The sequence below is a fragment of the Geotrypetes seraphini genome, chromosome 4 (genome assembly GCF_902459505.1).
Source record: "Geotrypetes seraphini chromosome 4, aGeoSer1.1, whole genome shotgun sequence".
Lineage (NCBI taxonomy): Eukaryota > Metazoa > Chordata > Amphibia > Gymnophiona > Dermophiidae > Geotrypetes > Geotrypetes seraphini.
In genome coordinates this window covers 95,099,554-95,123,687 of record NC_047087.1, presented here as the reverse complement: position 1 = coordinate 95,123,687, position 24,134 = coordinate 95,099,554, and the positions used below count along the sequence as shown (strand labels likewise).

General features: G+C 42.5%; 2 protein-coding genes and 1 pseudogene across 5 annotated transcripts in view; 2 read left to right on the top strand and 1 right to left on the bottom strand.

The window, feature by feature from the left end:
- Positions 1-1,458: 1,458 nt before the first annotated feature.
- On the bottom strand, positions 1,459-20,791 carry TXNL4B (thioredoxin like 4B). Its single transcript, XM_033940446.1, has 4 exons — positions 20,680-20,791; positions 15,857-16,030; positions 2,547-2,698; positions 1,459-2,011 (listed from the first exon to the last, which is right to left on the bottom strand). Exons 2-4 carry the CDS (start codon positions 15,986-15,988, stop codon positions 1,846-1,848), a joined length of 450 nt encoding a protein of 149 aa, XP_033796337.1. The 5' UTR covers positions 15,989-16,030; positions 20,680-20,791; the 3' UTR covers positions 1,459-1,845.
- Positions 17,252-23,978, top strand: LOC117359694 (annotated as a pseudogene).
- LOC117359013 (putative protein FAM172B) overlaps positions 20,889-24,134 on the top strand; it is a 37,272-nt gene continuing 34,026 nt past the window's right edge. For all 4 annotated transcript variants that reach the window (XM_033941083.1, XM_033941081.1, XM_033941080.1 and 1 more), the window contains exon 1: positions 20,889-21,012. The gene's annotated coding sequence lies outside the window, so the exon portion shown is untranslated. The remainder of the gene's footprint in view (positions 21,013-24,134) is intronic.

The following is a 24,134-nucleotide window of genomic DNA, read 5'->3' as shown; positions in this document are numbered from 1 at the left end:
TCATCTGCTGTTGATGACAAGGAAGGGAAAATTATATCCTACTTGTTAATTTTCTTTCCTTTAGTCACAGCAGATGAATCCAGAGCCCTACCCTGGTGCGGGGTTTGTCGCTCTCAGGAGCAGTTTGGGCTTGCCTTTAGACTGAAGTTGCAGTCTCGATTTTTATGTATCAACGATTTAGGTAGCGCATGTGACGGAAGAAGTTCCATAGGTGTCCTATGTCTCATATGTTTAATGCGGTTGATGTGATTTACTTTTATATGATTTATTTCAACTGCTTTGAGAAGACCTATACTGATTGGCCAGAAGGATGTGCATCTAAGATATACCCTCTCTATCTCCCCTTGCTGATTGGTGGACATAATCCCACTAGTCTCTGGATTCATCTGCATCTGCTGTGACTAAAGGAAAGAAAATTAACAGGTAGGATATAATTTTCCCTTCTGCTGGTTTAAAATCATATTGACTGAGAATTACTTAAAGGAAGCAGTAAGCAGTGCCAGGAGAAGAGCCACTGTGACTAGAATTATCTCTTTGTTGGATTATAAAAGTTATTTTTGGGGAATTGGACTATACAACTTTGGCTGGTTCCTGGTCCTTGGATCTACAAATACCAGTATCAGAATCCATGTTAAAGCGGAGTTTTAAATTGGGATCGACTATCCCGGTGGCAGCGATTGAAAGGGAGCAATACTATAAATTCTTGGTTCGTGCTTATTTTGCACCTACACGAGCCTATAAAGCCCATATTAGTTCTTCTGCAGGCTGCCCTAGATGCGCTGCTACCAGGGCAACCCTCGGACACATGTTTTGGTTATGTCCTGGTATTCAAGCCTACTGGCGGCGCATAGGACTTCTAATTCAGTCCCTGTGGAAATGCTCCTGGACACAGACATCGACTTTTCTCTTCACTTAGAAATTTTCACTGGACCCAGTTAAGCCAGGGGTGAATGCTTTTGTTCAAAGGGCTATCTTGGTGGGTATAAAGACTATTTTACAATGTTGGTTGTCTCCGCAGACACCTGTCTCACACTGGCGGACTCAAATGATTTATTGGGCTGGTTATGAACGACAGGCTATTTTCGATTTGCATTCCAAAAAAGGTATTTTATTTCTCCATTGTTGGAGACCTTTTTGTTCTACTCTGTCTCCTGTAGCGAAAGCTCGTTTGCTTGATTGATTATTTACTGGCATGTTTACCAGTGGCTGTTCCGGATGGGGGGGCTTTCTTGTGTATTGTACATTGTTTGGTTGGTATTTTTTGCATATTGCCATTTACTGACCTTTAATAAAAAACAAATTTAAACATAAAAGTTATTTTTCTAAAGCTATGAAAGGTTATGAACCCGCACCGCTGGTAGAAATTGGGCTCAGCTAAAAGAAGATCCCTTACCAGCCAAAGGCAGATGATTTGGCCTTTATATCCAGAACCTGGCGAAGATGACCAAGGGACTCTTATCAAGATGAAATAAATTTATTCATATAACTCCCTTGAGGGAACAAGACACTTAACACTTCTCCCGCCATTTCCCGTGAAAATATGGAAGTGCAGATACCTTTTGAAGAACTCTAGTACTAATTAAAGGAATCTTAATATCCAAGTCCAAAACTGTCCTCATTTTTGCTTTACAAGATGATATGTAATTAGTATCTCACCTAACAAAGAAAAAATATATCAAATTGACTCTCTAAAAGTGATAGTTCAAGCCTTTTGCCAAGTAATCCAACTGCTAAAATTTGACCTTTTAACCAGATGGTTGCAGATACAATGAGCAGCGTGCAAACAGTCCATCTCAGTACTGGAAGAATTCAGCTTACTGCACAAGTCCAACATGATCATGGCTGTTAAATTCCTTGATAGAGAAGATCATACTTGGGAATGTTCTTGGGGTCAATAGGACTTTGCACAATAAGTTTTCCACGCATTGCTCCACGATAAATCACTTCAATTAAGTCTATAAAGTCTTGCTTTGTTTTGAAACTTCCCACAAACTTTGTATGATCTGGAGACCTAGAGAACATCAACAATAAAAATATTCTCTCATTAGCACAATTCTGTGAAAAAAATGACAGGTTTATAAGTATTCTTCAGCAATTCCCAAACCTATCTCGGGGATCCATAGCCAGTCACGTTTTCAGGATATCCACAATGAATATACAGGGGAGAAATATGCATGCAGTGGAGACAGTACATAGAAGTCTCATGAATATTCATTGTGGATATCCTAAAAATTTGACTGGCTATAGTTCCCCGAGGACAGGTTTGGGAATTACTCATTATGTAAAGATGCCTTGACTTTTTCTTTATTTTTTTCTAAGCTAGGGAATTTAATGTTAATTATTTTCTTTCTAAATCCAGGCATTGTGGAGTTCAGGCTTTTACACTCCAGTAATAACATGGATAAATTTGAAACAAATTCATGCAATGTGTTATGATTTCTAGCATCCACACATTTACTGTGATAGCCCAACACTATATTAAAATACTACCATATGCAGCATGTAAATAAAGAAGCAAATGGATAACAATTCTACAAACATCTTACCCATAATCCACCTTCATGTGCTGTCCATTGAAGAAAAAGACAGTGGATGGAATGTAACTGATGTCAAAATATTGGGTGTATACTGGCATCTTGTCCACATCAACCAAATAAATGGCTGCCATTTTACTTAGGTCATGAGAAGTCTTTGCAAGCTTTGCAAATAAGGATGAATACATGGTAAGATGATTAGTTACCAATGACAGCATGTTATACAAAATGAATAATTATATTCACATTATCACCAATGTGTTAATTTGTATAGCACCTTATACAATTAACAGTGTCCCTATGTCAAGGGGACTTAAAAGTTAAAGCAAAGAAAACTCAGAGCCTGATTTATTTATATACCACGCTATCTTATATTCTAGGCTGTATTTTATATAACACCACACTAAACATAACCTAGTCCCTGCTTCATTAGCTGACATACATTCCCCATGTATTTACAAGAAGCAAATTGTCTAGGATATGGCTAACTGGAAAGATTTTGTATTTGGTCCTAAAATGATTAGATACTCCTCACCTTTTTGATAACAAATATTGAAAGATTAGGTTCTTACCTGGATAATCTTCTTTCTGTTAATATACACAGGAGCCTGTAAATTAGGTGATCAATCTATGCTCTCGAACTGTTGCAGAAACTGGAGGAAGGTCAACAGTCACTCAAAAGACATGGTTCAGGACAAGATATCTTTAAAAGATATCATCATAAAAGGGAAGACATTGCATTCCGATAGTGATATTTAAATACAGGCCACAGTAGACCAGGTTTCCTTAAATACAGAGCACACAACACAAACTGACTTCAATAGAGTAACCAGTCTATAGAGGGTGATCAAAAATATGTAGAATGCTCAGAGACATGAAACTCTGAAGGGAAGGCTGAAAAAACCTCCCTGTTGTAAGAGTTCACCTTCCAGTCATTGCAACTTCATGAATCAATGATCACACTCCAAGACTTGGTGAATAACTTAAATTGATTTCAAAGTCCTTTTAGTGGTTCATAAATACTGAGAGTGATATCTTCTCTTCTTATAACAACATGCAATCATCACTAATACTTCCACTTAGCTTTAAGTGAAGTGCCATGGGGTGGAAGGAGACGTACTTAGATGAATCAGAAACTGGTTGGCGGGTAGGAAACAGAGGGTAGAAGTGAAGGGCCACTACTTGGACTGGAAGAGGGTCACGAGTGGGGTCCCGCAGGGCTCGGTGCTCGGGCCGCTGCTATTTAATATATTCATAAATGATCTAGAAGCAGGGATGAAGTGTGAGATAATAAAATTTGCGGACGACACCAAACTATTTAGTGGAGCTCGGACTAAAGAAGACTGCGAAGAATTGCAAAGGGACTTGAACAAACTAGGGGAATGGGTGACGAGATGGCAAATGAAGTTCAACGTTGAGAAATGTAAAGTATTACATGTGGGAAACAGAAACCCGAGGTACAACTATACGATGGGAGGGATGTTATTGAATGAGAGTACCCAAGAAAGGGACTTGGGAGTAATGGTGGACATGACAATGAAGCTGACGGCACAGTGCGCAGCGGCCGCTAAGAAGGCAAATAGAATGCTAGGCATAATCAAGAAGGGTATTACAACCAGAACGAAAGAAGTTATCCTGCCATTGTATAGGGCGATGGTGCGTCCGCATCTGGAGTACTGCATCCAATATTGGTTGCCGTACCTTAAGAAGAATATGGCGATACTCGAGAGAGTTCAGAGGAGAGCGACACATCTGATAAAAGGTTTGGAAAACCTTTCATACGCTGAGAGATTGGATAAACTGGGACTCTTTTCCCTTGAGAAGAGGAGACTTAGAGGGGATATGATAGAGACTTACAAGATCATGAAGGGCATAGAGAGAGTAGAAAGGGACAGATTCTTCAAACTTTTGAAAAATAAAAGAACAAGAGGGCATTCGGAAAAGTTGAAAGGGGACAGATTCAAAACAAATGCTAGGAAGTTCTTCTTTACCCAACGTGTGGTGGATACCTGGAATGCGCTTCCAGAGGGCGTAATAGGGCAGAGTACAGTACTGGGGTTCAAGAAAGGGTTGGACAATTTCCTGCTGGAAAAGGGGATAGAGGGGTATAGATAGAGGATTACTGCACAGGTCCTGGACCTGTTGGGCTGCCACATGAGCGGACTGCTGGACACGATGGACCTCAGGTCTGACCCAGCAGAGGCATTCCTTATGTTCTTATGGAAGTATTATTATCCTATTTACGCAGTGATGATTGCATGTTGTTATAAGAAGAGAAGATATCACTCTCAGTATTTTTGAACCACTAAAAGGACTTTGAAATCAATTTAAGTTATTCACCAAGTCTTGGAGTGTGATCATTGCTTCATGAAGTTGCAATGACTGGAAGGAGAACTCTTACAACAGGGAGGTTTTTTCAGCCTTCCCTTCAGAGTTTCATGTCTCTGAGCATTCTACATATTTTTGATCACCCTCTATATATTAGGCATGGATGTTGTTCAAAAATACCATCCTGGACACCCAGACTAGTCAGCACAAACAAATAGTTAAAGAGACCAAACTCTTTAAGGATCTCCAGATAATGCCACAGAACTCTGCACACATTCAGTTACTTCAACAGTTGACCATGTATCCTGGAACCAGTAGGCTGAAAGGCAGTCAAACGCACTTTCTGATTAACTTGGAAAGCTGATACCACCTTCAGCAGGAAGGAAGGAACTGTCCAAAGGGAAACCAGTCTCCAAAATCTGGAGGAACGGTTCTCTGCAAGACAGCCTGTAGGTCTGACACACATAGCACCAACCAGAAAAACTAACTTGAGCGTCAAGTCCAAGAGAGAAGTATCTCAAAGGTGCTCAATGGAGCCTTGGCAAGGTTAGACAGCACCAGGTTAAGTTCCCAGGAAGGGAAAAGTAGCTTAACCGGTGGTCTGACATGAAAAGCCCCCTTCAGATATCTAGCAATATCAGGATGTGACACCAATGAGGATCAATGTTCCCAGGATCTAGAAAGAGAGAGTGAGGCCATTATCCAAACCAGACTGAAGAAAGGCGAGAATCAGCGAGATTGGAGCTGAATAAGGGTCCACCAGGTCCTGGGTGCACCAATGTTGAAAGGTCTTCCGCATCTTAGCGTAAGCCGAAACCATAGATGACTTCTTAGACTTTAGAAAAGTCTCAACAACCATAGTATAGTATAATATCCTTTGTGCTCTAAGGCTGCGCTCAAGAGCCATGCCATAAGAGCAAAGTGACCTGGATCCTCCATGGACACTATACTCAGTGGGAGGAGGTCCAGATAGGTGTTAAGTCGAAGGCCACAACTCTTGCACAGATGTATCAGATCTACGGAACACGGCCTGCAAGGCCAATCTGGAGCCACCAGAATGAAGCGGCCCAGATGGGCTGCAATCTGTCGAATGACCTGGCTGAACATCAGCCAAGGAGGTAGGACATACAGGAGAATTTCCTGAGGCCATGGCTGCACCAGAGTGTCAAGTCCCTCGCATCCGGGCACTTTCTTCTTTCTTGTCATGGCCATGAGGTTGAAGCGGGCCGAACCCCAGCACCACACTATTGCTCTGAACGCCGCAGCGGACAGGGCCCACTCGCCCAGATCCAGAATCTGTCTGCTACAGAAGTCAGCTTGAGCATTGTCTACTCCCTCCATATGCACTGCCAGCAGCGCTAGGAGGTGACATTCTGCCTAAAGGAAAAGAAGGTGGGCATCCTGAGCCAAAGGAGTGCTCTTGGTCCTTCCCTGGTGATTGACTTAGGCCACTGCCATTGCATTGGCGGAGAAGACCCTGACTGCTTGACTCTCCAATCTTCTGCAATCTCTTCAGAGCAAGTTGAATGGCTCTAAGCTCCAACCAGTTGATGTTCCATTTTCGCTGAGAAGGTGTCCGACTCTCCTGAACAGGAAAAAGATTGCAATCGGCTCCCCAGCCCCAAAGGCTGTCATCTGTCATCACCAAAATCCAGGAAGCAATGTGTAGCAGTATGCCCCTGCGGAACAAGTGTTGGAGAAGCCATGCTTGTCTGGGCTTCCAGAGTCCAAGGCAGATGGGCCTGCAAGGCCTCCTTGTGTGGAGCCCGAGAAATCAAAGCATGCTGACGAGAATGCATGTGCGCCCTCGTCCAAAGAACTACATCCAGTATGGCAACCATGGATCCCAGAATTTGAAGCTAATCCCATGCCAAAGGAGCCAGACATTCTACAAGGGAAGAAATCTGGGCACATAGCTTCTGCCTGTGGGCTTCTGGTAGACAGAAGCCACCATGTCGAAAAGGACTCCAGGTATTACAGCGACTGTGTAGGTGTCAGATGGCTTTTCCTGAAGTTGAACACAATGGAATCAAAATACGCAAAAAGTCAATAACACCCAAAAAGAGGTGTACAAGCCAACAGAACTGGGTCAACTGGTTCTTTATTTGTTGAATAAAAAACCATTGGTCCCAGTTCTGTTGGCTTGTACACTTCCTCCTGAAGTTGACAATCCAGCACAGGTCCTCCAGCACCTGGAGCACCCGCTCTATCATGTTCTGTCCCTCAGTCAGTGAGGGAGCTCTGGAGCTCTGATCAGCCAGCCAGTGAACCAGGAGACCCATCTTTCGCAGGTAAGCCGCCACTATCACAATCACTCCGGAGAAGGTTTGGGGTGCAGTTGCCAGTCCAAAGGGCAGGGCCAAGAACTGGTAATGCTGTTCCAGAACATGAAAATGCAAAAACTTACGGTGGGTTGGAAAAATGGGAAAGTGCAAGTATGCCTCTGTGAGATCCATAGAGGTAAGAAACTCTCCTGGGGCCACTCCTGTAATGACTGAACACGTGGTCTCCAATAATAAGCGAGGAATCTTGATAGCCGCATTCACGTGCTGAAGATCCAGAATAGGCCTCCAATCTTTTGAGCCTTCCTTGGCACAATAAAGTATATGGAGTATCTGCCTGAGCCCGAAAGGTCATGCGGTACTAGCTCTATAGCTTGAATATCCAGCAAGTGCTGAATGGTTGCTTAAACCCTTTGTCCAAGAGGCCTGAAGGAGAGCCCACAAACCAATCTGTCAGAAGTTGAGCAAATTCCAGCTTGTAGTCCATAGAATAATGTCTCAAGACTTAACTGAAAAGGAGCATCCAACCAGCCTGGCACCATTGTGGCTTAAGTTTCATTAAAATCTAAAATAATAAAATGCTAGCCGTGCATGCGCACTCAACTGCATGCTTCTGTAATCCCTGTTCCGTGAGATGTAGGTCCGTGGCTTTGCAGGAGTGCGCATGCGCGAGTCCCCTGCCTTACTTAAGTTTCCAGCACCTACCACTCGCCGCTAGCGCTGGACTTCCTGCTCTCCGTGTCGGCTCCTCTCACCCTACCTCGGACTTAAACTGCTGTTGTGAATGTCAGGCGGGGATTGACAGAGGAGCCGCGGCACCTTTTCAAACCCTCCCCAGCACTGCCGCCATCGTTGCTAAGTTTTTAAAGTCCAGAAAAGCCGTCGGCCGTGAAGTATGTATGTGGCATACTTCACGGCCGATGGCTTTTCAAACCGCCCCCCCCCCCAGCACCGCCGCCATCGTTGGTAAGTTTTTTAAATCCGGAAAAGCCGTCGGCCGTGAAGTATGCAGGTGGCATACTTCACGGCCGATGGCTTTTCAAACCGCCCCCCCCCCAGCACCGCCGCCATCGTTGGTAAGTTGTTTTTTTTGTTGTTTTTTTAAACCTGGTAGTCCAGCGGTATCCCTACTTCGCTCTCGCGGCTGCCAACGCTGGAGGGAGCTTTGTTGTTAAGGCCTGGCTTCTTCGGGCAGCAGCAGCATTTAAAATTTGCTGCTGTTGCCGACTTCAGGCCTTACTCTCTGGCGGGTCCTGCCTACTTCCTGTTTTCATGAAGACAGGATCGGCCAGAGAGGAAGACCTGAAGCCTGGCAACAGCAATGAATTATGAATGCTGCTGCTGCCCGATGAAATTCAAGGAGGAAAGGGAGCAGAGGGGGAGATAATGGCTTAGAGGGAAGAAGACATGGCAGGGCATGCAGGGAAGGATGAAGGTATGCCACACCAAGTGAATAGGAAGGGGGAAAGGAAGGAGGAGATGCCATATGGAACAGAGAGAGAGAGAAGGCGGACACTGGATGGAAAGAGAAGAGAGGGCAGTGAATGGAAGGGGAAAAACAAGAGGGTGAATAGTAGATAAAAGGGGTGAGAGAGGGAGACAGATACTGAATGGAAGTGTGGGGGAGAGGAGGGACAGCCGCTGAATGGAAGTCTGAGGGACAGGGGGAGCAGACGTTGGAAAGAAGTGGGGAGAGAAAGAAAGACAGATAGTGGGCGGGAGGGAGACAGAAAGGACAGAAAAAAGAGACAGGGGCAGGGGGAGAGACAGAAAGAAAGAAAGACAGCGGCAGAGAGAGACAGAAATAAAGAAAGACAGACAAACATATATTCTAGCACCCATTAATGTAACGGGCTTAATTGCCTATTCCAAGGTTTCTAGGCAAAATACAAAAATAAAAATTGAACAATGTTAAAATACATGAACATAATTTTGGATTTACCAAACATACAGGAACATTAGGGTAGGCGGAAAGGAACTACAATTGTTAAAAGAAAAGAAAACATTCAAGGTTAGAACAAAGTGGGGGAGGGGTGTAAAGATAAGAGAATACATTTTGTTTTTAACAAAGATCAATAGTTAGGTTCAAAGTTATATTGAGAAAGCATCTTTGAAAAGACGGCTTTACAGTTTGCCTTTGAAATGGTCTAGTATTTTTTCTTCTCTTAGTTTGGATGGCAGACTATTCCAGAGCTGAGGACCTGTGACAGAGAAGATTTCCAATCATCTTACACCGATAATTTTTAAGAAAGGTATGGTTAATAAATGCCAATTGGTAGATCGAAGAACGCGCAGTGGGGTATATGGTATTAATAGATTATAAATGAATTCAGGTGTTTTTACATTAATTGTTTTATGTACTAATAAACCTAACTTATAGGCAATCCTATGTGTGACAGGGAGCCAATGAGCTTTCTTTAAGAGCAGTGAAGCATGATCGTATTTTTTGGCATTTGATATAATTTTTATTGGCGCGTTTTGGATTATTTGAAGACACCTTATTTCTTTTTGTGTTACTCCTTTTAATAGTAAATTACAATAGTCTAATTTTGTTATTATTTTTAGTGCGTGAATTCAGGTATTTAGGGATTTGTGTTCCAGAAATTTTGAAATCGATTGAATTAATCGGAGCTTGTAAAAGCAGATCTCACAACGTTACTACTATGTTCATGATATGAAAATTTCATATCAAAGGTGACGTCCCAGGATTTTTAATGAGGTTTAATGATTGGATCACCTAGATGTATTCCCTCTTTCCATGGGAATAACATCATTTAAGTTTTGCCTACAAAAAAATTCAAGGAAAGGTGTTTTGGAGGAAATGAACCTTAGCTTTGGCCCCAGACACCCTTAAAAATGATTTTTTCCTACACCCCCCCCCCCCCCCCCCCCCCAATTTTCCCCATAAGAAATAATGGGCTTTGTTCACTGGACTGGGCTGGTGCCTGCCTGTGTCAGTTTCACTTCAGCCTGACTGAATGGAGAAGACTTTTTGCCTCAAATCCACAACTGGAGATCTTCAGGAACAGCCATTCCACACTAAGGGCTCCTTTTACAAAGGTGCGCTAGCGTTTTTAGTGTGCGCTACCTGAAAAACTACCACCTGTTCAAGAGGAGGCGGTAGCAGCTAGCGCACGCGGCATTTTAGCATGCGCTATTCCGCGCGTTAAGGCCCTAATGCACCTTTGTAAAGGGAGCCCCAACAGTCACACTTGACATAAAAACTAAACATTAATAATAATAATCAATTTATATACCGAAAGGCCGTAAAGTTCTATGCGGTTTACAGTAGTTAAAAAAAACCAAATAAAAGAAGATGAATAGAATTTAAAAAGTTAAAAGCCAATAATTAGAGACACTAAAATGATCAAAACAGTGCATAATAAAATTTTTACGAATTAGCTGCCTAAATACTTTGAAAACAGATGTTTTTAAATGTCTCCTAAATTCCCCATAAGTGTCAGTAAGCAAAAGCAATTGTTCTAAATCCTTACCCCTAACGCTGCTTGATATGAAAAAAGATTTTGATGATGTTTTTTAAGTTTACATCCTCTAACAGGCGGAAAAACAAAATTCAGATGCGAGTTTCTCTTATGTCTGTTGATTGCAAAAGAGAAAAGCTCAATTATATATTGTGCTTATTGCCAAGATTAGCATTTTTCTGAATCAGTAATGGTCCCCCCTTTAAGAAACTGGTATTATTTTAAAAAATTTGTTGCTGCTATGCTGCTTATTTCGTGGGAGAACGATGCCCCTTACTAATTTACAAGTTTTAGCGCTGGTGACAGGTTACCAGCCTAGCAAAGAATATGTAACTGAGCTAGATAAACCAGTATGATGCAAAGTTGCATCATGCACAAGTGGTGTGCTACTTACTATTAACTGATATATCATTTTTGGTCTTAATTTTCACATAGCAAAGGAAAAATTGTGTGTGAAAACAGTCTTGTAAATGGGGTCACAAAGTCACAATAAGTCACAAAGTATTATTTTGTTGTGTAGATAATAACAGGAATTTTGGCATAATTTCTGTTATGTGTTTATAAGAGTATATGAATGATGTAGGCATGCATGAAAAATAAACATTGTTTACCGTATTTTTCGCTCCATGAGACACACCCTAGATTTAGAGGAGGAAAACAAGAAAAAAAAAAAAAAATACTTTCTGAACCAAATTCTCCCTGCCAGGCTCTGCACCCAACCCCACACTCCTTGCCAAGCTCTCCGCCCTGTCCCTCCTCCCTGCCAGGCTCTGTACCCTGTCCCTCCTTTGGTGGTCTAGTGGTAGGCCAGAACAGGGCACAGGACAGGCAGGGACAGGGCTAGATCCATCTGTCTGCTCATTTCCCTACCTACTACAGCACCTGTTTAATTATATTTTACTCTGCTGTTATCCATTTTGGATATTTTACAGATTTTACACTTTTTTTTTTACGACCAAGGATCCTCTGTGCCTAGTCCATCCATGATTAAATTTAATTTTTTGCCTCACTGCCACCTCTGTTTTCCACCAAAGGATCCCAAGAAGTGATTGGGGCCTGTGGGCACCACTTCTGGCCAAAACCACACACTACCTTTTTTGTATATTTATACTTTTATATCATTCCCACCCAGTACTTTTAGATCACCCTCTCACCCCAGTACTTTTAAATCATCTCCCACCCCCTCCAGTACTTTTAAATCACACACAAACACAAACAGTTCTTTTAGATCACCCTCCCACCCCAGTACTTTTAAATCATTCCCCACCCCCTCCAGTACTTTTAGATCATCCCCCCGTACTTAGTGGTCCAGCATGTATCCCTCCCTCGCTAGCAGTGCACAGGTCAGGAGTGTGGATGTCGGACGCGAGCTTTCCGTACTCCCGCCTGGCCCTGTTCCATTTTTTCTAAATGGCTGCCTTCAGTTCTCGCGAGTCCTGCAAGAACTGATGCCAACCATTCAGAAAGCAGCGCAGGCCCAAGCGGGAGCACAGAAATCTTACTCCTGACATCTGCACTCCTGACCTTTGTGCCACTAGCGAGGGAGGGATACATACTGGACCACCAGGTACTACGACGGCAATGACAGCAGTGGCGGGCGGGTGTTTTTAAAGGGGCTGTGGCGGCAGGCGGACATTTCTAAACATGCGGCAATGGCAGATGGATGTTTTTAAAGATGCTGTGGCGGCAAGTTTTAAAACGGTGCGGGGGGAGGGTTAAAATTTGTACTTTCGCTCCATAAGACGTATTGATGCCCCCAGTTTCAGCTGCAGAAAGACAGAGGAAAAGAAGGCTCATGTTTAGAGATGAAGGAACCTATGAGCAATATAAAGCCAAGAATGCTCAGTACAGCAGAAGCTTCCTCATGAAAAAGCAACAGGAGCTGAAAAGGTTGACAACACCAGGAGAAAAGCAAACAAGTGGATGAGAGAAGGGAAAAAGACAGAGACACAAATAAGATGTAGAAGCAGAAAGAGAAAAAAAGGTTCTTTCTTTGAAGGCAGTTCAGGCCTCAACCAGTCCTGTTGCAGCGTACAGTGCTGCACATTCATTTGCACGAGCACTTAATCATGTTAGACGTACGCTGCCATCAAGCCCCAGGAAAAGAGGTGCAGTAGTGAGGAAGTTGTCAATTGAATTTGGTGCAACAATAGCAACACCACAGGGCAGAACATCAAGATCAGAGGAGATACCAGATGAAACAATTCTGTGTGTGACCAGAGCTGTGGAGTCGGAGTCGGAGGAAATTTCGGGTACCTGGAGTCAGAGTCGGAGTTGCCAAACAATGCACTGACTCCGACTCCGACTAAATTTAGATTGGAATTAAAAAAAAGCAAGTTTAAATGTCCCAATTCACAAAAAGTTATAATTAATGACTTCTCTACTGTAAGAATAAAAACCAATGCATGCAGTGCCTCACGTAACTGCAAAACGAACACATGCTTCACTATATGGCACGCAATGCACAATTCGGAGCACCAATACTTATAAATATATTACATAGAAACATAGAAGATGACGGCAGAAAAGGGCTACAGCCCATCAAGTCTGCCCACTCTGCTTACCCACCCCCTGTCTATGCCCTAATGACCCATTTTCTTATCTTGACCCTCGTAGGGATCCCACATGGGTATCCCATTTATTCTTAAAGTCTGGCACGCTGTCTGCCTCGATCACCTGCACTGGAAGCTTGTTCCAATGATCAACCACTCTCTCTGTGAAGAAATACTTTCTGGTGTCGCCATGAAATTTTCCGCCCTTGAGTTTGAGCGGGTGCCCTCTTGTGGCCGAGGGTCCCTTGAGAAAGAAAATATCATCTTCCACTTCGACACATTCCGTGAGATACTTAAATGTTTCTATCATGTCTCCCCTCTCTTTACGTTCCTCGAGAGTGTAGAGCTGCAATTTATTCAGTCTCTCTTCATACGAGAGACCCTTGAGCCCCGAGATCATCCTGGTGACCGTCCGCTGAACCGATTCAATTCTGCGCACATCTTTACTGTAATGTGGCCTCCAGAATTGCACACAGTACTCCAGATGAGGTCTCACCATGGCCCTGTACAACGGCATTATGACTTCAGGCTTTCGGCTGACGAAACTTCTATTGATACAAGCCAATATCTGCCTTGCCTTAGATGAAGCCTTCTCCACTTGATTGGCAGTTTTCATGTCTGCACTGATGATTACTCCTAAATCTCGTTCTGCTGAAGTCCTAGTTAAAGTTTCTCCGTTCAAGAAGTACGTCCTGCATGGATTTCCGCTTCCGAGGTGCATAACCTTACATTTCTTAGCATTGAAGCCTAGCTGCCAGGTTGAGGACCAATTTTCCAATGTAAGCAGGTCCTGCACCATATAATTCTGTAAACTGCATTCACTTACTATATTACATAGTTTGGCGTCATTGGCGAATAGTGTTATTTTACCTTGAAGTCCTTGAATCAGATCCCCTATGAATATGTTGAAAAGGAGTGGACCCAGGACCGAGCCCTGCGGCACTCCACTGGTCACCTCCGATGTTTTAGAGAGGGTACCATTAACCACCACCCTCTGAAGTCTGCCACTCAGCCAATCATTGACCCATGCAGTTAGTGTCTCTCCTAACCCCATCGATTCCATCTTGCTTAGCAGCCTGCGGTGTGGGACACTGTCAAAAGCTTTACTGAAGTCCAGGTACACGACGTCCAAAGACTCTCCCAAGTCCAACTTTCTTGTTACCCAGTCAAAGAAGCTGAAGAGATTGGATTGGCAGGACCTACCCTTGGTGAATCCATGCTGACTGGGATCCCGAAGATTCCCTTCATTCAAGATCGTGTCCAATTTGCTTTTAATTAGTGTTTCCATGAGTTTGCACACTATTGATGTGAGACTCACTGGTCTATAATTTGCAGCCTCTGCCCTGCAATCTTATTTCCAACGTTCAACAAGGTTTTCAATACCTCGTTGGTAGAAATCACCTGGTGTAGACTCGAAAAATTCATCCAACCAAGCTCTCCCACCATACGCACAACATCTTTTTACGCGGTTGAAAATCTTGTTTCACGCGGAGTCGGAGTCAGAAATACAAAAAACTGAGGAGTCGGGGAGTCGGAGTCAGGGTCGGGGAGTCAGAGTCAGAAGTACAAAAAACTGAGGAGTCGGAGTCGGAACATTTATCTACCGACTCCACAGCCCTGTGTGTGACACAATTTTTTGAGGGTGATGACATAAGCAGAATGGCTCCAAGGAAGCAGGATGCACAGAACACAACAAGTTCAGGTGGTGAAGCTGGAACAGCTGAAGCCGTGTAGCCAACTATCATCACAGAAATAGGTCACTGGTATGCAGTATACTAGCGCAACAATGAGCACTGGTTTGTCAGTCTTGCCATTCAGAAGCAGGGGCAGTTGGTGAAGCTTGAATTCATTCACCAGACATCTCAAAATATAAATTGCTTCAAGACAGCCAATGACATCGACACAGTGCCCAAAGATGACGTGCTGACTGAAGTTTGTTCTCCTACACCCGTGTCATTATCACGGTGACTGCTCACTGTTGCACCTTACATATGAGGACTACAACACTAATTAGCAGTTACAATAACTTCTGTCATGCTTAAAAGAGGCAATTTGCAACACTGATAAAATAGTGTAGTGTTAAGTCGGTTCAGTTTTAAAACAGTTGACTTGGCTCCCAATGGAACAGATCCTGAGCCTCGAAGAAGAACAAAGCAGGAGTCTGTGTTCTCTCCCAATATTTCTGCAACAGTCTGCATCCTCTCCAAGACAGAGAGGCCCCAAAAATGGGATCCTCTTGGCACCGAAGCCTCCCAAAATGGAAGAAAAATACCCCAAAATAATACAGAGCAGAACACACCTTCTCAGTTTGCTTTCAAAACTAAGAGGGCACTATACTCCACTGCTAGGGGAGGAGCTGAAAGATGTGATCAACATACTTCTACAACAGTTCATGAGCATGGATTGATTACCTAACGTACAGAAACTGGATTATTATCCATACATTAATTACTGTACTTCCCATGTTTAAAATATTAAGGAAGTATGCTTCCAAATAAAAATTAAATGTAGAACACTTTAGAAAGCTTTTAATTGGTAGGACTGGCTGATGTGCTTTTATAACAGTTTACAGCAAACATTTAAGATGTTACTACACATGCCTGCTTTAGTGTGAAAATTAGGAAAGATGGAGAAAGACCTTGTAAATGAGGATAGGCTTAAAAATACAACCCACTCACTATATCATCAAGCTGTAGACAAACAGAATCCTCATCTCTTCCAAATCGAAGAACCAAAACTTTTTCTGCTGTGCTTTTTATCACTTGGTCTACATCCCTTTTGCTGGTTAACTTGGGCAACAGGAAACTCATTCTAAATAAAAGCTTTCAGATTTCCAAATGCTACCGTTACTTCTAAAATAATGAAAAAAAAGAGGATGCATCTTAACACATAATCATAAATAAAAATACCAAGCGCCTCATAGGATTAGATGGTGGTGGCACAATAGCATTCCGATTATAGAAATGGGTGTGTGGGAAGCAATGTTAACATTAGTGCTGCCCAATTTGCCAATTTGAATTGATTTGTTTTCTAAAAAAAAAAAAAAATCACTCACCAATATACTCACTGACATACCTCCGAGTCTCCTAAAGCAGTAGCAGCAATGGTGCTGGCCAGCCAGCAGAGGCAAATCTCTGAACAGACTTCTCCTGGCCTGCCCCACTGGGGCCTTCCCTTTGCCGCATCACTGATGATGCAGCAGAGGGCCCCCCTAGTGGGGCAGGCCAGAAGCAGCCTGTTCACCATGCTGCCTCTGCCTGCTGGCCACCACCATGGCTGCTGCTGCTTTGAGAAGCTTGAAGGTATGTCAGATCTCATGGGGGGGGATCGGGAGGTGCTGGACAGGGGGATGAGAGGGATGGATGAAAAGCTGCTATGCAGGGGGGATGGGATGGATGGATGAAAAGCTGCTACACATGGGAGAGAGGAAGAATTGTTGGATATGGGGTGGAGGAGAGGAAAGGAGAGATGCAACAGAGGCAGGAATGGGTGAGGGAGAAATCCTGCATATGGTAGAGGGGAGGGAGACATATGGAAAAGAGGGAGAAATGTTGGACATAGGGTGGAGGTCAGGGAGATGGTACATGGGGAGAGAGAAAAATGTTGCACATGATAATGGAGGGGAGAAAGGGAGGGAGAGATGCTACATGGAGAGTGTTGAGGATTTCTAACCATTCTATCCTTGTTGGTGAGAAAGTGATAACATGTGGAGATCTTAAAATTCCAGGTGATTGTTGAAAGACATAGGTATGGGATTTAAAGCAGAATAACACAAAGAAACAAATAATTTGGGGAGGAACACAATAGCCGGGGAGAAAATGTGAAAGAGTAAGGTATGAATCTGAAATTTACATGAGCCACACTTTTACACATTGCATTATTAGGTCAGAATGGCAAATGGGTTTTGCAAGTAATATTGGACATGAGAGAAATCTTTAGAACAAGAGTTAGAAGCTGTTTGTTAAAAGAAGTCCCCAAAATACCAGAGATCATAGCTAAAGATTAGGACAAGAGACTGAAACATGCCTAGGTGCAGATCTTAGGACTAACAGTATTGAGCAGGGCAGTGTCACATGAAATGTGGTAAAAGCATCAGCCATAGAACACTGGAACGGAGTATTATTCAGATGTTTCCTGATGATATGCTTCTGTACCAGTCCAATGTAGAAACCGCATGAAGTTAGTTATTAATAAGTTACAGCAAAAGTTACTAAGAGTATTGTATGAAAATTGCTATTGCCACCTAGTGATGAGTATATGACATACAGTATATGTCAAATAGTAAAGCTTATATGTGAGAACAAAAATAATAAATATATAACCAAACGTAGTCATCGGTTAGAAAAAGGGATAGGACATTATGATACTAGCAGTAGATAAACAAGATTAGAATTATCAAGATAACATGCTAGTTGAAAGAAGATGCTCAATTGGAAAGGTGAAGAAGATTAATTATTGGAATTTAGAGCTTATGTAATTTTGAATCAGTATGCAAGGCAGGATGAGGGCATGTAATAAATTATTTGCAAAAGTCACAGTACTACTCGAAAGGATCCAGAGAAAAGTGACTAAAATGGTTAAAGGGATGGAGGAGTTGCCGTACAGTGAGAGATTAGAGAAGCTGGGCCTCTTCTCCCTTGAAAAGAGGAGACTGCGAGGAGATATGATCGAAACATTCAAAATACTGAAGGGAATAGACTTAGTAGAGAAAGACAGATTGTTCCCTCTCCAAGGTAGGGGGATCGAGAGGGCACTCTCTAAAGTTGAAAGGGGATAGATTCTGTACAAACGTAAGGAAATTCTTCTTCACCCAGAGAGTGGTAGAAAACTGGAATGCTCTTCCAGAGTCTGTTATAGGGGAAAACACCCTCCAGGGTTTCAAGACAAAGTTGGACAAGTTCATGCTAAACTGGTGAGACTGAACTCATTTGGAGCACTGATCTTGACCTTGGGGCCGCCACGTGAGCAGACTGCTGGGAAGGATGGAGCCTTGGTCTGACCCAGCAGCAGCAATTCTTATGGTCTTATGTTCTTAAAAAAATTGTAAGTGTTCATAAACATTGCATTTAGTACAGTATATGTCTCACGGTTATGCTGTGTTTTAAAAAGACGAAGTTTGAGGAGAGAATCAAATAAGGAAAAAAAGAAACTAGCTGTGTGTATGTATGAATGTTTAAATGTAACCACAGAAAATGCATAGACAATGAAGCCAATGTAAATGATATAAAAGTGCTGTCTTGTTATTGTAATGTAGAAGGTGGTGTGTGACATAGCCTAGGAAAGATCACATGACCTTCAAGCACAAATGTAACTTCCTACTTTCTTTTCTTTTGTTTAATATACAATTCTTTTGACTTCAACCTTTGTGCTTTCCTCATTTTTGCTGATATCGTAAGTTTTACTAACACCTCAGGATTAGGGAGCCCCTAGAGTTATGAGGATCTTCATTCCTGGTGGGCTGTCTCAGTCTGAATGTTGGGGCTGTGATACTATAGTCTCAACAAGGGGAATAGAGAGGTTTGACCCGGGGAACAAAGCAGGGAGGGGGAGAGAGAGATGGTAGACAGTGGAAAGAAACAGAAATATTGGATATGGCAGTAGAAGGGAAGGTACAGAGATGGAAGGGAAGGCACGGAGAAAGAAGAAAACATTCAATGGGCAGGAGACCCTGATGAGTTAGTCAACAGAAGACAAAGAGAAACCAGAGCCTGGGGCCAATGTGATTTGAATAATAAAATGACGAGACAACAAAAAGGTAGAAAAAAAATTATTTTCTCTTTTGTGATTACAATATGTCAGATATGAAATGTGTATCCTGCCATAGCTGGTGTTAGACACTAGGACCTAACAGAGAGAGGAAAAGTCTTTTTTGTTTATTTTGTTTACACCACAGCACTGGTGTAGTGGTGGAGAGGGCAAAGGGGAAGGGGGTGAAGAGGCTACAAAATAAACCCACCATGATGTTTGAAAAAAAACAAACCAAAAAACACCAGATTGAACGGGAAAAGTGAATCGAATCGAAAAATCAATTCAATAGGCAGAATCAAATCAAAAAGTCTTTCCCTGAATTAAAAACAAACAACTATCCCTGCTGTATCATTAATCAAATCATATATCATAAATCAGTTGTTTAGACATATATGCCAACATATCAAAAGCTGGCGCATGAAGTCTCATTTACTTCTTACTGTGTCATTTGTCATTAAAGTTTTTGCAAATACACAAACTTTTTTTCTAAGTATTTTTGTATGGACCTTAGGGTAGCAATCAGGCAAACCAAGCCAGTTGCTTGAACTCTGTATCAGTCCAACCTTTATTTATATTTAATTCATTGTAAATATAACTATTTCTTATTGCTTTATATAAAATGCAAGGAACCTCACTTAACTTATAGTGAAGTAAATCTCGTGTTAGCCCCCGCATACGCATTCCTCGACCCTGAAGAAAGGTTTCAATCTGAAACATGCATGTTGGGAGAGGAGAATATAGGAGTACTTCACTATAAGTTAAGTGAGGTGCCTTGCATTTTATATAAAACAATAAGAAATAGTTACATTTACAATGAATTAAATATAAATAAAAGTTGGACTGATACAGAGTTCAAGCAACTGGCTTGGTTTGCCTGATTGCTACCCGAAGGTCCATACAAAAATACTTAGAAAAAATGAAAAAAAGTTTGTGTATTTGCAAAATCTTTAATGACAAATGACACAGTAAGAAGTAAATGAGACTTCATGCGCCAGCTTTTGATATGTTGGCATATATGTCTAAACAACTGATTTATGATATATGATTTCCCTGAATTAGACAGCACTAGTTAACACCACCCCTGATCATCTATTTGGTTATTTCAAACAATCTGGAAGTCTCAAAAAGCATACATACCATATTGACTCTCTAAGGGTAGAGAAGGGAATAAAATGAGAATTGACACTCAACACCAGCATACAGCATCTTTCACAGAAACATAAGCACTGGGGTGTTGAAGAGTTTTGGGACAAAGGAGCCACCTTTTCAAAATTATTGGGGGCGCAAAACCCAATGAAAATTACCTCATTGGACAGAGTCAAGGATTTATTTATTTTTTAATGTTGGCAGTTCTCAAGCACCACTGTGTCACCTTCACCCCTGCCAAGCTGACTCCTATAGTTTGAGATACTAAGGGGGAAGAGAAATTGTGAGCTACCAGATAGCTTATTTTACCACAAGACATACTATTTTTTTTTTTAGCAGTCTCACTGCATAAAATGGGACCCGCGCTAATATTTGCACGACTTTCGGTTAAAAAAAAAAAAATCAATCCTCTTTAACAGAAACCCACAGATCAGTTGACCTTGTCAAAGAGCTTTAAGAATCCTAGAGACATGCACGGGAGCCATACTACTTTGAGACACAAAAATGAAGAAATTTAAATGAGAAAGCGAAGCAAATAATCTAGTATTTTTTTTTCCTTAAACAAGATCCAACATAAAGTATCAACACTGATAGAAAACCAACAAACCCCAGCTCATATATGTTCGTTCAGTGTCCTCAGCACTAAAAAAAACATGCCCAGTAGGGGAAAAGCGGAACGAATGTGCTCCTCCAGAGGGAAAGATGACCCTGACCGTACCGGAAACGGAAGTAAGAGTTTCTCGACCAGCGGGTTCCAATAGCTTCTCGCGTTAAATTCAAGCCTCATTCTGATACTCCAATAGCTTCTATCAGAGCGTTCTAGACCTCACTCTGGCTGCTCACCTACTTCCTTCTTGTAGATGGTCGATCCCTTTTGACAACATGATGATTGCAGTTTCTCACCCACCAAGAAGGGTTTTTGGAAGTGAGAAAACAAGGGGTAAGATTAAACGGACATTATAATCTCTTGCTAGTTACTTTACTTTCAATGTAATATCTCAGTATCTGTTCTTTTGTGTGCAAGATTAGGAACCAGACTGATTTGTAAAAGTTTCTCCTAATCTCAGGCTGGAGTAAGATGTGGGGTGATGTTAAATGCAAATTGTTCACCTCAGGACAGCATTGTAATCTTTGTTCACCGGGCAGGAATGTTGTTTATTTATGTATTCAATTTTCCATACCTTTCTCCCAGGGGAGCTCAGAACGGTGTACATTCATTTATTCAGGTACTTTAAGTAATTTTTCCTGTCTATCCCGGCAGACTCAAAGTCTATCTGATGTACCTGAGGCATTGGGGGGATTAAGGGATTCACTAAGCAAACTGATCGTGTACCAATCGGTTTGCAACCTGATTTCCCTCTGACCCAATTCACTAACCTGTGTCCCGATCATCTTCCGATCCGCACGTGCAAATGAGGGGGGACGGCATTCAAATGATGGCAGGCAGCGATTCACAAACAAAATCCCTGCAACATCGACTGGCAGATCACAAACAAGCGACTGCTGAGGACCATTCGCTCAGGTCCTTTCCGACTGCCCTACTCTCTGCCCTGTTTTTCTGTTCTCTGCCCCGAACTCCTGCTTTCAGCTCCGATCTCCTGCTTGCCCCAAACTTCTGCATCCCCGACTCTCCCGCCTGCCCCGACTCTCCCGCCTGCCCTGAACTCCTGCAGCCCCAATTCTCCAACCTGCCCCGATTTTCCCACCCTTCCCCACAGTGCAAGCCTGTGGTTTTAACCCACGGGCTAAAGTGGGTTAAAACCACAGGGTCATAAAAAAGTTTTTTTTTAAATTCTCTGCCAGACTCGGAGGGCCAGCGCATGAGCAGACCATCTACAGATGTGCATGAGTTGGGATCGCTATAGAGCGATCTGGGCAGGCGGTTGGGAGCATGATTCTGATCGCCCTCATTTGCATGAGGGTGATTCATGAATCAGCCCCCTAGACACGGATCGGATCCCTCAGTGATCGGATCCGATCAGTGCCCTTAGTGAATCTAGCCCTAAGGGACTTGCCCAGGGTCACAAGTAGTAGGGTGGGTTTAAACCAGGGATCTCAAAGTCCCTCCTTGAGGGCCGTAATCCAGTCGGGTTTTCAGGATTTCCCCAATGAATATGCATTGAAAGCAGTGCATGCCCATAGATCTCATGCATATTCATTGGGGAAATCTTGAAAACCCAACTGGATTGCAGCCCTCAAGGAGGGACTTTGAGACCCCTGGTTTAAACCCATAACCTCAGGGTTTCTGATTACGGAGTCCACCTGGTCTTTCATGGTTAGGCATTGATCCAGGGTTACCCCTAGTATCTTTAAGGTGGGCTGAATAGGGTAATTGAGTTCATTGATGCATAGTGAGGTTTTGTTGTCAAGCGAGTGAGGAGAGGCAACAAAGAATTTTGTTTTTTCTGGATTAAGTTTGAGCTTGAAATCTGTCATCCATTGTTCCATCTCATTTATGGCATCGGATGCCTTGGGAGTAGTTTCCGAGATAGAGTTGGTGAATGGGATGATGATCGTAAAATCGTCTGCGTAACTGAATAATTTTATCCCCAGTTGGGTTAGTCGCACGCCCAATGAGGACATGTAGACATTGAAAAGCAATGGGGAAAGTGGTGACCCTTGTGGCACCCCGGATGAGTTGCTCCAGGTATCGGAGTGCTCATAGTTGAAGCGTACCTGTTAGGTAAGGGATGTAAGCAAGCCACGAAACCAGTTCAACACCTCATCCCTGATTCCGATGGCGTCTAGGCATTGTAGCATTTTCCCGTGGTCTACCAGATCGAATGCAGAGCTCATATCGAATTGCATGATCAAGGCATTGTGGCCCTTGCTAAATAATAGGCGCAAATAGTCTAAGATAGCGGCAATAACCGTCTCTGTACTGAATAAAGGTCTAAAGCCGGATTGAGTTTCATGCAGGATGGAGAATTGATTAAGATATTCCATCAATTGGGTGTGAACCAATCCCTCCATGATTTTTACAATAAATGGGATAGATGCTATAGGTCTTTAGTTGGTTATTAGAGCTGAAGTGATGAGCAACAGAACATTCTCGTGGAATGTTCCACCAAATCATCCAGAAAAAAGTAATTAAAACATTTGACTATTAAAGAACATTTAAAGAATGTTGAAAAAGCAAAGAAAGAAAAACAGATGGCAAAAAGGAAGATCATGCTGGAAAAGCCAATAGAAAGAGAGGCGCTAAGTAAGTCTCGGAACACTTCCTGCTTTTCTGGCAGAGATCCTTTGACTGCATGTACAAGTGGTGGGCTGCCCAGCCCATGAGGTTTGGTCAGCCTCTGGTGTTTGATAATTGTCTGTGACAAATACATGTCCTGTAGGGAAATGAAGAATACAATATAGCAGCTTTTAGAAACTGAAGGCTGGAACCACAAATCATTGGACCCCTTCTGCATCAATTTTTGCATTCTCTAAAGAGAGGGACCCTATCATGAGTTACTCGTCTCAAACACTGTGGAGAGGCATGGGATAAATTTGCTTGCGACAGCAACAGGAAAGGCTTATATACTGTACATAGAAATGTTTCCCAAGGACAAGCTTGTTTACTTAACTGCAGACTTGCCCAATAAAATAAAGATATGAACATGACAAAATTTACATCATTGATTCAGTTGTTGACAGATCTATACAAACAGAGTATCACTTGCCAATGCAAAGCGGTTGAAGCTGAGCACAGCATGTCTTCCTCTGGAGAAGTACTTGCATTGGGAATTTGGTAAAAAGAAACTCGCACTGGATCAAATGATGCACATTTTACTGACTTTGAAAAATACTGGTGACTGGAAGGTGGCTTTGGAATTTGTTCCTAAAAGGAAGCACATGGGGTTTGTGAACACTCAGAATCACAAGACAAATTACCATAAATACCTACCCCCTCTTTTATGAATGCATAGCGCAGGTTTTAGCGCCGGCAGTAACTGCTCTGACCCTAATAAAATTTCTATGAACATCGGAGCAATTACCACTCCTGCCGAAACTAAAACCCGCGCTATGTGTTCATTAAAGAGGGGGCTAGTGATTTGTAAAGCATATACTATGTAT